This window comes from Stegastes partitus, unplaced genomic scaffold (genome assembly GCF_000690725.1).
Source record: "Stegastes partitus isolate 25-593 unplaced genomic scaffold, Stegastes_partitus-1.0.2 Scaffold1881, whole genome shotgun sequence".
Lineage (NCBI taxonomy): Eukaryota > Metazoa > Chordata > Actinopteri > Pomacentridae > Stegastes > Stegastes partitus.
This window is the reverse complement of record NW_007579612.1, coordinates 58,859-75,155: the sequence shown is the minus strand read 5'-3', so window position 1 is coordinate 75,155 and position 16,297 is coordinate 58,859. Positions and strand designations below refer to the sequence as shown.

The following is a 16,297-nucleotide window of genomic DNA, read 5'->3' as shown; positions in this document are numbered from 1 at the left end:
AAACAGACACAAAACAACAACAAAAAGACGCCAGCGAGTAACGTCAGAGTGTTACAGCAGACTGTCAGTGTACAGCTTCTTCTTCTGACAGACACATTCAGAGTGTTGATGAATTCGTTGTCTTTAACACTTGCTCAAAGTGAAGCTGACATGTAGTTATGCAGGCGTAACTGACCTGTGACCATAGGTGTGTTATTTATGTTCCTCGTGCTCTTTGTGTGTGTTGTGTTGTGTCTTTGTGCAGTATCAGGGTCAGATCAGCAGCTCCTCCTGCAGCCGTAATTACACATTTGCATGATAATGTCTGTTTCCACCTGCAGCTTGGCGACAGTGTCAGCGTGTTTAATGACATAGTTCCCTCATGTTTTGTCACATGGTGTGTGTGTGTCTCTGTGTGCACCATGTTGCTGTGTTAGGTGGCAGCGACATGAACACAACAAGAAAATCTTATCTGTTTGACTTTTTCCTTCATCTGATTTCCAGTGTGGCAGGATGAGTAAAGCAGACAGGAGGTCCCTGAACTAGAGCCTCTGTTAACATTTACTCCTCAGAAGTCAATTAAATATATAAAGATTCTACAACCAACTGCAAAACTATATGGACAACGAAGAGACACAAACCCACCACAAAATGACAACTACAAACAACTAAAAAGAGGCAAAAATGAGCACATAGACATTAAAACAACCACAAAACAACACCAAAAAACACAAAATTCCCAAAAGGATACACAAAAAAGCACAAAATGGTACAAAATGACCACAAAGAAATGCAACACAATCACAAAGAGACACAAAATAAGAAGATAGAAAATGACCACAAAAAGATTCAAAACCACACTAAAGAGACACAAAATTACCAGTAAAAGATGCTAAACCACCTCAAAGGCACTAAATATATATATAGAAGAACATAAAGATATATAAACAACCGCAATGAGATAAAATGACCACAAATAGACAGAAATGACCTTAAAATGGCCATAAAGGGACACAAAACCTCAATAAATAGATGCAAAACCAACTTAAAGAGACCCAAAACATTAAAAAAAAGACGTAAAACCACCACAAAGAGACGCAAAATGACCAAACAAACAAAAAAGAGAGACAAAACCGCCACAAGTAGACCCAAAATTGTGGTGCGATGCAAATGACTATAAAAGAGGCATTACACAGACACAAACTGGAAAGAGATGTAAAACCACCACAGAGAGATAAAAAAACTACGACAAGTAAACACAAAGTCGTGGTGACACATAGCAGATTACAAACTAAATCCAAAGTTGAAAGAAACAGATCCTGGTTGTGTGGAAGCCTCACGGACACATCTTTATGTGTTATTCTATTAAAAACTCTAAATTGCATTTCAGACACACACTGCTCTCACCAGAGAGTCCTCGATGGTGTAGTTGAACATGGTCTTGGCGTCTTTCTTCAGATTGGAGACAAACTGCTGATACTCGGGGTTCTGAGGCTCTCGGTACGTCAGGATCTTCACGCTCTGACGACAGAAGGACAGCAGGACATGAATGTTAAACAGTAAACAGGTGGTTGAAATACAACATTTGTGTCTGAAGCAGAACCCAGCAGCAGAAACTCTGTGGATGAAAACAACTAAAAGGACACAGAACGGTCTCTTAGAGTTTGTAGAGGCTTTAAAAATAGTACAGTGTTGCTCACTTAATGTCATACTGCTTAATAGAATATCCTGTTATTAATCATAAAATATCAAAGTCCTGAATCATTTCCTATATAACCTATACATCCATTATCCATTATCTATACACCACTTAATCCTCACTAGGGGGGGGCTGGAGTCTATCCCAGCTGACTTTGGGGCGAAGGCAGGGGACACCCTGGACAGGTCACCAGTCTATCACAGGGCTACACTTAGAGACAGACAACCAAGCACACTCACATTCACACCTACAGACAATTTTAGAATCATCAATTAACGTCAGCATGTTTTTGGACTGTGTGGGAGGAAGCTGGAGAACCCGGAGAGAACCCACGCTGCACGGGGAGAACATGCAAACTCCACACAGAAAGATTCTGGTGCCCCCACCGGGATGCGAACTGCTGTGAGGCAACAGTGCTACCAACTGCGCCACCTTGCAGCCCATACCCTATACAGTCATCCTCAAATTTATTCATAAATAAATAAATTCTACTGGACAAGTTAGAGCACTTTGCTGATGAGCAGTGGGCCAAAATCAAAATACCTGTCAACAGGTGCAGAAGTCTGATTGAGAGTTACAGAAAACACTTGATTGCAGTGATTGGCTCAAAGGGGTCCCATCATGCTTGTTGGCTTGTTTCTTTTTGTTTGGTTGGGTTTTTTTTTGTTTTTTTTAAAATATTTCTGCTGAACCACAAACCAAAAGCAATGTCATGATTTTCATTACATTTTTTTAATTATTACTGTTGTCAATTTCAACTGACAGCTGTTTTTTTCCTTCTTTAATGGGAGGGTATGAATACATTTGAGGACGACTGTAGTAAAACGGATATAGTCATAACTCCATCCTGGACCGAGGGTATGAAAATAAATGGGCAGCACTGCAAATATCTATAATATATAGAGCCTCCATTTTTCAGCGTTGGTAACACCTGTGGACATGCTGATTCCAGGTTTCCAGAAAGAAATCAAAATTTTATGATAGATTCATAGCTGATTATTGAAAGTCGTCCTTAAAAACTGCTCAAAAAGACTTGAAACTGTCAGAAATGCAAAAAAAATAAATAAAAATAAAATCCAAAATGATAATAAACTTGTTAGAAATAACAAAAAAAAGCCCCAAAATGACACCTTAACAAAATGGCAATATTATACAAATCTCCTCGAAACTTGTCCAAAATACTTCAAAAATATCCAAGATGGCTCAAAAGTTGCCTAAAATAATTGGAATGTGTCCAAAATGACTCAAAAAGTGTCAGAAAGGTGATGAGGTGCAGTCAGACCATTCTGCAGCTCTTAGGACCAGCTCTAGTCTGATTGGTTTAAAGAAATACAAACAAACCTGAGCAATTTTAACTGCATAGCAAAATGAGGTGCAGTCAGACCATTCTACATGTCTGTGGAGAATGTATTTCTTTACTCCAAACCAATCAAACTGGAGCATCTTTCCACCCTGTAGCAGAATGAGGTGCAGTCAGATCAGTCTGCAGCTCTGTGAAGAGTCATTTGATTTAAAGAAATACATTTAAACCTGAGCATTTTTTTAAGCCTACAGTAAAATGATGATGAGGTGCAGTCAGACGATTTTACAGCTCTGTGGAGCTCTGGATATGTGATTCTGAGTCTGTACCTGAAAGGCCTCCTTGGCGATGGCGTCCTCCTCGTCCCCGCGGGCCCACGGCTGCTGGTTTTTGGAATTGAGGCTTTCAGCAAACACATCGATGTAGAAGAAGACATACTGCTCATGAGGAAGGTTTGCTCGCCGGAACTGAATCATCAGCTTCCTGAAGACGTCGGGGGAGCAGCAGACGAACATCACTGTGGAGACGAGAGACAGGACGAGGTTTCAGTCAGGAAACTAGAGAACTCATTAGTGATAAAGTTAGTGACCCAGGACATGTGGTGACGGCAGGATAGAAGACAGGACTGCAACTATTAATCAGTTAGTCATCAAATATTAATTTAATCTTCAAATATATAACAATTTGAATGAAACTTTAATAAAACTGTATAAATTCAGTGAACACAGCTTCTTAAATGTGAATATTTTCTGGTTTCTTTCCTCCTCCGTGGGAGAAAACTGAATAACTTTGGACGAAATGAGACATTTGAGGATCCAGATTTTCAGCATTTTCTGACATTTCAGAGCCCAACAGCTGAACGATTCATCCAGGAAGTAATCAACAATGAAAATCCTTAGTTGCAGTCTTATTACTGAATGTCAACAAACATTTTTTCAATAAATCTGTCAAATAAAAGACAATAAAACTTGCTGTGCAGAAGGTCACAGCTTGATATGCTTTGTTTTGACGAACCAAAAGTAAAAAAAAAAACAAAAAACTATTCAGCAATATTCAGTTTAGAGTGAAGAAAGTGACATACAAAAGCAACATGCTAAATTTAGGGGTTTTTTTGTTGTTGTTGGGTTTTTTTTTTGCAATTTTTGTTTGAAAAATGACAGAGGATTGATTACTAATGTGCACAAACACACTTCTTTAAAATGATAACAGAAAAGTTGCAGCTGAATAATTCTGTTTTGGACTGAATAGAGGGAACAATAGATTTTTTTTTGTTTTGTTTGTTTTGTTTTTAATAAAAACTAAATTCAGTGATTGCATCTTCCAAAATGTGAATGTTTTCTGGCTTTCCTCCTCCTCTGTGATGGTAAACTAAATATGTCTGGACAAAAGAAGACATCTGAGGAAACACTGATGCAGATTTTTTAGTTTTATTGTTTAACCATTTTCTGACACCAGACCAAACAGCTGATTAGTTCTTCCAGAAAATAATAGAAATGATGGTTGGTTGCAGCCCCCATTTTCACAATCATATCTAAATAGTCTAAATCTAAATGTCTTGACTTCGCTTTCAACTAAATACCTGCAGAGAAACAAAACAACTGCAATTAGACTGAAAAACTAAGAAAAGCACAAAAAACACAAAAACAGTCCAAAGAAATACGACACGGAGACACAAAATTAGCAAAAAAGAAACTGAAATGAGCAAAACTGACAACAAAGAAACACATAAAACACAAAAACAGATGTAAAGAAGACAAAACAACCACAAACTGACAACAAAAATACAGGACAAACTCCTGTCTTTGTCTTTGTCAGATGGACAGCAGAAGACTGTTCAAGATGAGCAGATTGAGGCAGCTGCTGCTAAACTGGGTCATATGTATGAAGGAGACAAGGTGTGAAACAATGATTCAGCCAAGAAACACAGTTTCAAAGTGTAAACACTAAAGTGTCAGCGTAGTCACACTGTGAGACGAAGCTGCTTTCACTCTTGTTCTCGCTGTGCTCTTCTGCAGAAAGCAATAATCAATACGACGTCTTAGACAGCTGGAGGCGAAATTAGTCCGTCAGGGCGACTTCTGTGGATTCATCAGAGTTTTGGTGTCTGTGGGTCGACCGAGAAAAATCTATCGAAGCTGCGAGGTGAAGCTCTGCAGTCGCTGATATGAAGACAGAATCAATACGTCCTGATGGACCGAGAACATGACACCTGGAGGCTTCTTCTGCAGAGTTCACCATACGTTTACATCCGTCATGAGCTTTACAGGTTCATATGTACGTCAGGATTAATACGGGCTAATTTTGAGTCATTTTGGACAATTTTTCAGTTACTTTGGCTTTTTTTTTTAAAACTTTGAATACTTTTGGACAAGTTTAGGTCATGTATGGCAATTCTTAAATCATTTTGGACAACTTTCAAGTAATTTTTATGTCTTAAATTTACACAAAAAGTCTGGTTGTTTCGGACACGTTTAGGTCACTTTTGACTTTTTTCTATATCATTTTTACACATTTTAATTAATTTTGCCAGAACTGAACTCACTTCGAGCACATTTTGAGTGAAACGGGACATTTTTATAGACAGTTATAATATCTTACCCTAGCATGTTTAAACATGATTTAGATTAAGCTAAATGTTTTCAAGAAACTATTTGTTTTGGACAATCTTACATTATTTTTGACATTTTTTCGCAATTTTCAAGACATTTAAAATCATTTGACAAGTTCGAGTCATTTTGAGTCAGTTTGAGCAATTTTGAGTTGTTTGGACAAACGTAGGTAAGTTCTGACACTTTTTAATTCATTTTTTAAAGATATTGAGGACAAGTTTGTGTCATCCTGGATGATGTTTGACAACCAACCATCAGACCGAGACGTCCGTCCTCATGGAGATCCCTAACGTAGACGGATCAATGTCAGACCTTAATGAGTCCAAACTGTCCAGCTGGACTTTGATATGAAGACACTCAAAGATGTTTTGGTGTTTGAGGTGAGCAGATCGTCTCAGTTGTTACAGAAGCTTCCCTCTGGATGCCCACAATTTCTTGGCGTCCTCCCAGATCCAGTCTCAGGAAGTCTCCAGAGGCGTGATGACATTCCTCTTCTATTGTTTCGGGCTCTAATAACCTCTGAGTAGGAAGCTGGCGGTGAAACCACGCTGGGCTAAAAGCCTTCTTCCGATTGATAGCGAGCTCAGAAATCCCTCGCCGCCACAAAGCAGAGTCACTGTCTGCTGAAACCAGATCGCTGCACTTTGACTGTTTTATTCTCTGCACTAAAAATACTCTTCTATAAATACTCCCTCTACAGTTTCTACCTTCTGTCCTCTGCAGCTTTATTGTCTTTATTAAACTGTATTCGTGCAGAGCAGGTTTGCCTCTGTTTATATTTACACTGCCAGGATTATTTTAAATATGCACTCTGCTACAGTTACGCCAATGGAGTCAGATCAAGTCGAGTCCGGTTGAGTTGAATGAAGTCCAGGGGAGTCAGGTCGAGTCATATCAAGTCAGGCAACTGTCAAGTCAGGTAGAGTTAAGTCAGAACAGTTCAAGTTGAGTTGAATCCAGTGGAGTCCATTGGAATGAGATTGAGTTGAGTCAGGTCAAGTCAGATGGAGGTGGACAGACACGTAACGATCTGATATTACACCTCCAGTTCTGGATGCTAAAATGTCTGATCACAGTGGTTCAATCATTCACTCCTGTTGTTTCAAGGCTTCTTTTCACATCCTTAGAATATCAGAATATTTTCTCATTTAATCAGTAACTAAACAACTAATTTTCAGTTCTGTGTTAGTTATAATTAAACGTATTCCCCAAACCTTGTCGACTGTGCTGTTATGTAATGCAGCCGGGATGAACACCCCAGAGTCGGGTCAACTCTCCATTAGAGGTCAGAGAGCAGACACCAGAACCAGGAAGAGACTCAGAGTCCCAACTCAGAAAACACAGTGACCTCTGACCTCTGCATGCATCCGGACTCACGGATGTGCTGAGATGAAAGACGGCAGCTTCCACTCAACGCTGCACTTTCCACTTCCAGCCTGAGAGCTGAAGATGAAAGGATTCGGCAACTTCAGAGCTGAACTCGAAAACCTGAACAGTGGGATTATCACAGTGTGTCTCTGCTGCTTCTCTGATTTCACCTGAATCCAGCACACTGTGTAAAAAGTAAAACCTGAATCCAGCTCATCACGTAGAAATCAAACCAGAATCAAGTTTGTCATGTAGAAATCCAATCCAGAATTTAACAAATGACAAAAGTATGTCAAAAAACATAAACAACAAAATGTAATACAAATAACTACAAAAAGATGTAAAATAGCCAAAATTAAATGTAAATGACCACAAAAAATGAAATGCAAATGACCAATTAACACACGTAAAACAATCAAAATGTGACACGAGGCGGCCAAAATTAAATTCAAATGAACATAAAAATGAGCAAAATGACCAACGTTTAATCCAAATGGCTGCAAAAATATGTAAAATGAACTTTGATCCAAATCAAAACAAAAAGAGATGAAACAAACCCAAATGTAATGCAAAAAACCTAATTTAATTTCAAAAGAACATAAAAAGGTGTAAAACAACCAAAATATGATGCAGAATAACCTAAATTAAATGCAAATGATCATAGAAATATGTAAAATATGTAAGCAATATGTAAATTTGAAGCAAAATGACCAAAAGTGAATGCAAATGGCAGCAAAAACATGCTAAGTGAGCAAATGTGACACAAAACAACCAAGATATGATGGAAAATGACCTAAATTCAGTGCAAATGACCCTAAAAATAAATAGAATGGCCAACGTTAAATCCCAATGACCACAAAAATGTTAAAAAAAAATAACCAAAATTAAAACCAAATGATGACAAAAATAAGTTTAAAAAAAACAATAATAATAATAATAATAATCAAGACTAAAACTGAATGACCACAAAAATACGTGACACAACCAAAATGTGACACAAAGCAACCAAAATATGATGGAAAATAACCAGCTTAAATTCAAATGACCACAAAAATGTGTAAAATGACCAAAATGTGACACCAACCAACAGCAAAAACACCTCAAACCAAAAGTGACCAACAAAGGTCAGGAGAAAGGTCAGTGCTTTAACCTTTCACTCTCTCAGGATTTATTGTGCCTGATATAAATGAGCGGCGGCTGTTTAAAGCTCTAATGAGACGCTGTGATCTTTCACCGGGCGTCAGCATCATTAAGGCTGCACAGTCAAATGTCAGGCGGCTCCATGTGAGGAGCACCAATCGTAAGCATCACGTGGTGAAGCACCGACTGCTGAGGTGCCCTTCAGCAAAACATTCCTTTTAAACCAGTTGTGTTTGTAGAAAGACTCCCACAAATAATGTCTACACACAGATTGTTTTATGTTTTTCCAAATTAACAGCACGATAATTATGTTCCGTAAATGTTCACAGCTTCCCAACCGGCCGCCCACGTTTCATGTAGCTGCTACATCTGCTGCAGCGCTGAAGCCAAAGAAACACTCAACAAGCTCAACTTGTCGCTGTTTCAACATCCAACAGTCTCCAGTTCCTCCACGTGACGGAGCTCGCAGAGAAATGAGGTAAGCAGCCGTTTCATTTCCAGAAAAGATAAACAAAAACTCCACACATACAAGACAACAGCAGCATGTTGTGCCTGTTTCCAGTTAAAGCAGCACGATGCTGTGTGACAGCGAGAAGCTGAACGTCTGACAGCAAGGAGGCCAGAAAAAACATGTTCAAAAGCAGTGTGAAAACGAGGAAAACAACAAACTTAGAATTTAAATACAGTAAAAAATGTCAAACAATGCAAAAGAACAAATCATCATTTGTACAAATACAGATTTTTGATGTGGACATTATTGACTTTTTTTATTTTTATTTTTATTTTAACCAATCAGTGGTAATTTGTTCTTTACAAAATTTTCACACAAATTTCAAGAAAAAGAGTTTAATTACGTTAAATGTAAAAAGAAATTAAAAAAGAAAAGAAAAGAAATATATGTAACACATGTACAAAGATAAATATTTGTTTTACATTACACAAACAATTCCTCCACCAAAGTACACTGTCAAATTTGTACTTTTGTTTTTTACCCAGTTTTTAACTGTAATTTTTGGAACAATTTATTGTTATGTTACAAATTTTACCTGTTTCGTTAAAATCACAGATTATAGAGAGAAATTAGACAAAAAGCTTTAATTTTCATGCTAGTGACAACAAACAAGCCACAACTGTAAATAATGTCGCCCTCAAAAATGTGTATTTTATATATTTTGTTTTTGTGCTTTTTCTGTTTTTTTTTTGTTTTGTTTTGTTTTTTTAAACAGTATTTAAATGAACATTTCATTGTTTTACAGATATTTGTCTGTATTTTAAAATAATATGTGCATAGTTTTTTTTTTATTATCAAATATTATTATTATTATGCTAAAGATTTCCCCGTTTTGTTGAATTACAAATCAATACCAGCAAAAATACAGGAAAAATATTAATTTACATTTTGACAGCATTTGACCAAAAAAAATGTTCCACTGCTTTTGTATCTGCAAAAATCACAATTTCACAGATAATTGCCGGGTTTTTTATTTGTTTTGTTTTTACAGGTTTTAAACTTTACAGTATTCAAGCATATTTTTTTCTGGCACCCTTAGCACCGGATTTTTACAGGACTTTATTTATTTTTATTTTATTTTATTTTTATAGCACTGAATAGATAAAGTACTAAAGCAACATTTCAGCTTTGAGCCTCGTTGTCACACGTTAAACGCAAAAAGTGGAGAAAATAAGCCCATAAGGTCATCATCGCTTTTCATCTGGAACTTTTGATCTTAATCTCTCAGTGAACAGAGCTTGTGATTCATGTTTTCCATCATAGATAGACAGCAGATAAAACAAAAAGAGGCTGCAGTAAGTAACATGAAAATCACCTTCACTTCAGACTTTCAGACATAACTTCAGCACGCGGACAGAAAATGACACACAGCTTCTAGATATTAAATATCAGCCCGCCATCGTTTAGGAATTTTAGGCGACACAGAAACATCCACGCAAAGATCTGAGCAGACTTCTGCAGCCTGGCATGCACAGAAAGTGAAATTTGACCTCTACAGAATCAGAAAACCCCTTCAGATCGAACTGAGTCCTTCAACAAGCAGCAACATATCTCTTCATATACAGAACGAACCCACAGATTTAACTAAATGTAAACAGGTTAAATTCCAAACTGTGTATTTAGAATAAACATTCAGCTGAAAATCCTATTTATAAAAATACAGATTTTGATTTGGACATTATTTATAAAATTGTAGTGTGTCTTTTGTGCAGCTATTTCCCTTCAGTTTGGGGCTCTGGTTTAATTTTTCATTTTGTAAATCCTCCAAACTGGAAGGCAGGCTTTAAAAGAACTGTGTAAATAAAATGATTATCAATGGCAGCCTAAAGATGCTAAGGCTTGCTGCTCGGGTTTATTTGATTCTTTAGTTTTCTGTGGCGGATGCAGAGTCTCTGGTGGCTCCACGCTCATGTTTCTTTCACTTCCCTCCACTGATGGATGACCTCTGAATGACAGTAATGTGCTGCTGTGATATCAGGTGACCCTGCGGGGGATCGAGCATAGAGCACAGGGTAATCTGTAGGTAGGAGGGATGGTGCTGATGTATAAATAACCTCCGCTGCCACAAAGCCGACATTATTCAGCTGCACAGCTTTAATAGCCTGATCTCTCACGGGTGTCTCGCAACATGCAGCATACATATTAATATACAATCGCATATATCTCTGAGCTTATTTATTTGCTTTGCTTTTATTGATTTCTCTGTTCTGCATATCAGCTCTCCCTCACCTTGAGAAGAAAACATTATTAAAAATTGGTGGCACAAAATGAAATTCACAAGATCGTAAAGTTATGTAAACTTGTGGATCTGATACTGAAGCCTGGAACTCAAAATCAACAGAATCCTTATTGTTTTTATCCATGTGCATTCTGTTCTGTGTTACTGTGAAACAGTCTCAGCCCAGAACCTGAAGAGGTGCAGTGGACAGAATGTCAAATAATCACATCAAAGCATCAGATAGGAAGAAGCAACATGAAAACATAAATTACTCCATTACATGGAGAGTTATCATTTCAACAATTCAGCCATTTTTGTTCAGAAACTCTCTGTGTGAGCGCTGCACTTTGTGTGGTACCACCACTGAGTCTGTGTGTAGATAAAACCAATAAAAGCAGTCTAAAGGCAACTTCAAACCAATTCAAAACCAGTCCCAAACCAGTTTAAAAAGAAAAATGTCAAAAACCAAGTCCATAAACAGACCAATACCAAATTTTACACCAGTCCAAAATCAGTCTCAGACCAGTTTGAAGCCAAGTTCAAAACCACTCAAAAACCAAATCCAGAACAATTCTAAAATTAAGTCCAAAAGTGTTTTGGACTAAAAATTCTAAAACCAGTCCAAAATCAGTCAAAAACCAGTTTAAAACCAATCAGACCAAGCTCGAAACCAGACCAAAACCAACCAAACTCCAAAACCAGTCAAGAACCGAACCCATGTGGCTTTGGACTAAAAGTCTAAAACCAATTAAAAATCTGTCTAAACCCAATTTAAAACCAATCCAATTGTAGTCCCAAACCAGTCTAAAAAAGGTCTTAAATCAGTCTAAAACCAAGCTCAAAACCAAATTCAACACCAGTTCCAAAGAACAGTCTAAGACTACTTTTAAACCAAGTTCAGATCTAAATCCAAAACCACTCCAAAATGAACCAAGGTTTAAAAACCAGTCTAAAACCAAGCCTGACTGGTTTTGGAATATAAGTCTGAAAGCAGGCCAAAGACATAGCGACACCATGTCCAAAATGAGCTTAAGACCATCCCAAAACCAGTCCCAAACCAGTCTAAAAAGTAGTCCAAAAGCAATCTAAAGCCAAATCTAAAACCCGCGTTAATATCAGGGTTTGTATATCCTTGTGTTAAGTTTCCGTCGTCTCTTTTCCTCAGTTTGTATTAAGCTGCTGCAGAGCCTTAATATTCTTACAGCAGAGAAAACAATATCTCCATTAGGACAGTTTGTTTGTGTCTTTATTATTCACGCCTGAGGCTGCTAATTGGCTGTCGGTTTAAACCCTGATGATTCCTCTCTGTAACGAGACGCTCTGTGAGAGAAGTGAGAGGACTGTCGGCTTCTTCATTAAGCTCTGAGCCTTTCAATTAGAAGCTTTCTTCCTTTGCTTTGCCTGATCAGAGCGAGGAGGCGAAAAGACGATCCGCTGAGCTGGAACGCAACGCCGCCTCAGTCATCGCCAGCTCCACATGATTATCAGACTCTAACTTATGGAAGCAGAGCAGGATTCGTTTTACATACATTACATTTAGCATATCTACATATACAGTCACGTCATCAGGAACAACTTGCTAATGCATTAAATCATGAGCTTCAGGTAATGTTCACATCAAACATAAGACAGGAGAAAAAGGATTCACAGCTTTCATTTAAGCTTGTGAACCCACACGTTTTAACGATTTCTATTTTTAAAGCCTCTACAAGGTTTTTTTCTCGACTCCGCACATTCCCCATAGAAAGGTGTTTCACCTTGCTGAATGCATCTTCCAACAACCTGCTGTCAACTTGCTCCTCTGTATGCTGCATTTATTTACCACAAAGAGAGACACAAAATGATGCAAAACTACCACAAAAACACACACATTGACCACACAGAGACATAAAATGACCACAAGGTGAGAACAAAGAGTCACAAAACATCCACAAACGGTCAAAACTAGACACATCGGAGCCATAAACAGACACAAAACTGACCAAAATAGACCCACAACAAAAAATGACCACAAATTGACACAAAACAACCACACAGCCACACAAAACAACCAAAAACTGACCAAAAAAAACCCCACAACGAAACACGAAATGACCACAAAGAGATATTAAATAACCATAAAGAGACGCAAAATAACGAAGAGGCACAAAACAGCTGCAAAGAGACAAAAAATAACTAGCAACAGACACAAAACTGCCAGAAAAAAAAATGAAGAATAACCACAAAAAGACAATTAATAACCACAAACAGATGCAAAAAGCTGTTTCACCATGCTGAATGTGTTTCCTAACGACTTGCTCCTCTGTGTGCTATTTTTGAGCCATTAAAGTCATTTTGTTGGGGCACCACCATAGCTCGCCTGGTTGAGCTGGCGTCCCATGTGCAGGGCTACAGTCCTGATGTGGAGGTCACGAGTTCAAATCCTGCTCATGGCCCTTTCCCACACATCCTCCCCCATTCTTCTCCCCACTTTCCTGTCTCTCTCTCAATGTAATATCGAATAAAGGCACAAAGGCCAAAAAAATAACTTAAAAAAAACTGTCATTTTGTTGACATATCCACATTTTAAGACTAGATTTGATTTGGTACAGCACACATGATGCCTTCAAGGACTGTCACAAAACTGGAAATCCCATGATTCTTTCTTTCTTTCTTTCTTTTTTTTTTTACAGTTCCTGCCTGAAAATTGTACCATTTTAGTGTTTTGTTTGTTTTCTTTCTCTCTTTTTTTTAAGATAGTACCCCTTTCAGGCAGGTTTTGGGGTTGAGACAATTAATGTGTGCTCAGTGTGTCCATGATCAAAGTTCAGCTTTGATGAGCAATAATTTAGCTCACCAAGAAGTCTGCACTCATCACCTTTTTCGCAGCACTAACAGCAGAGCCTGCAGAGCTGCTGTACAGCAACCTGCTGGTGTTACATGACCTTCAGCCTGCAGGGCCTGATGCTAGCTCGGCAGTCGCAGGGAGATGACGGAGCCATTTTTAATCACATCTGCAAAGCTCTGACGGGCCTTTTTCCAACACGAGGCTGTGCACAAGTGACCTTTCTAAACTGCTGGAGCCGTGATGCATCTTTATAAATGACATGCATGTATGAAAAACTCGTGTTCTCCCACTGCTACACACAAATATGACAACACGGACATGAATCACTGCTTCTCAATATTGGAAACACTGCAGGGGAACAGTTTTTCTGTAATTGTATGTTTATATATGCAAAAGAGGAATTGTCTATCTAAATATGTACTAATGAGCATTTGTTTCCAGCCCTTAAATCAAATTATTGGATGAATCCAGCTTTAAAATGAATTCTTGTTTCATTTTGTTTACACATCAGAGTCAAAGGTTTATTCAGAGGAGGTTTTGGTTATCTGTATTTATCACACCATAAATCAGAAAATACAGTCAAAAACAACACATTTTCTTCATGTTTTTCAGAATAAAATGTTGCATATATCAGCCTGTAAATAATGTATAAACAAGGTACTCTGTAAAAAACCTGTAGAACATGGACAGGAATGAAATTGATAAGGTTGTAAGAGAGCGCACATTTGTGGATGAGAGGTGAAGAAAACAGACTTTAAAACACTGTATCTGTAATGTGCTTAAGGACGTTTTCTTTCCACGAGTCAAAAACAGACCAAAAAAAAACAAAACGCAAAATGGACAGAAAACAACTAAAAAGTTCTTTAAAAATGACTAGAAATAGATACATAAAAAGATACAAAATAGCCCAAAACAAAGACAAAACATACCAAAAAAATGCACAACAGGCACAAAACTACTAAAAATGGACACAAAACAGGTTAAAATATACACTGAACAGCCAAAAACAGATGCAAAACAAACAAAAGTAAACAGAAAACAACTAAACGTTAAAAAAAAAAAAAGAATAACCACAGACAAACACAAAAACTTCCAAAAAATAGGCACAAACCATCCCAAAATAGACACTAAACAGCCCAAAATAGGCACAAAACAACAAAAACGAAACAAAACACCTTAAAATCAATACACCACCGAAATGGGCACAAAACAGCAGAAAATAGACAGAAAACAACTACATGAAAAAAATGAATAAAAACAAACAAAACAGCCAAAAATAGAGACAAAACAGCCCAATGTTGATGCAAAACAGGCAAAAATGAACACAAAACACGGGAAAAGAGACAGAAAATTACCAATAAAGACAAAAGACACAAAACTGCCAACAATAGATCGTATGTGGTAACTGATTGATCGCTATATCCTGATATGTGTCTGAATAATAAATTGTGCCGCGTTCATTAGCAGTTTGGTGGTGGTGGTGGAGGGTTGTTCCGTTGCTGCAGATCTTGGCAGGAGCGTCACCGTGTTAATTTCATGTGTGCTATCTGACAGCAGGCGGATCAACACCCTGCAGACTTTATCACCAAACACAGCTCGACCGGCTGAAACTGCAAATTAGGACCAAAATATTCCTGCAGGCTTCCAACCAGCAGAAAAACGTGTGTTTAAACACATTCTAATGTAGAACCTAATAGGGACGCAGCCGCTGAGCGCTTTTACTACGAGCATCATTATGTTCCTTCACATTCCTTTTCTTTATTTGGTCAGAATGCGAATTCAACAGGCTGAGAGTCACACAGCTTTCAGAGTTGGATCTTTATGGTAACAGAACAGAGCTGGCTGCAGGATGGAGTGACGGTCCAGAGGGACGAGCTGCACATAAAGAGAAGCAGATGGAGGGTTTGTACAGCCAGCCAGGAGCCTGATAACATTCACCGACTGAGCGGTCCATTTGGCTGCTCGCCTGAGGCCAAGGCTTCTCACAGGGGGAGTCGACCGGCCGACGCTGCAGGGGACAGAAAATGAAGTCGCACCACCAGTTATCATGCTTCGGGCTGTGTTCAGAGTCTCCAAGGACCCTCCTGCTGAGGAAGTTCACGACCCGAACGAACCATAGCTCAGTCGGGTTTTACACTTCAGCTCAGAAAAGTCATTCAAGGGACCCTTTTGCGTCACTTACTGTAACTGAATGCATGACAGCATGATGTTGGATCAACTTAACATTGCGTGTAAAAAAAAAACAATGATAGTAACATTGCGTGTAACTTACTTTTATGCGTCAGTTGATTTAGGATTAAAACTAAGTTGAGGAAACGTAATGAAACTGGGTTCATTTTTCTCCACCTTGACTTCAGGACTTCAAGTCTCCTCTACCTTCTTAACATAGGAGCAACTGAACTTGTTTAAATTTGACGACTTAAAACTTGTTCTATAATGGTAATTAGGTACATAACATTTCAATATTTTAACTGGAACAACATAATGTTTTATAAGTAATCAACTTTGAGTTAACTTAATGAAATTGGGTTCATTTTTTGTCACCTTGAGTTCAAGATTTATGTCTCCTCTACGTACTTAACACTGGAGGAACTTAATTGTTTAAACTTGTTACATAATGGGGCTGCAAGATGGCGCGGTTGGTCG

General features: G+C 38.1%; 1 protein-coding gene across 1 annotated transcript in view; it reads right to left on the bottom strand.

Moving 5' to 3' along the window:
• Positions 1 to 16,297, bottom strand: part of LOC103373005 (atrial natriuretic peptide receptor 1) — a 74,769-nt gene that overhangs the window by 38,465 nt on the left and 20,007 nt on the right. Inside the window, exons 3-4 of the mRNA XM_008302793.1 lie at positions 3,308 to 3,495; positions 1,387 to 1,500 (exon numbers count right to left, since the gene is read on the bottom strand). Coding sequence (XP_008301015.1) covers positions 1,387 to 1,500; positions 3,308 to 3,495 — 302 coding nt within the window. The remainder of the gene's footprint in view (positions 1 to 1,386; positions 1,501 to 3,307; positions 3,496 to 16,297) is intronic.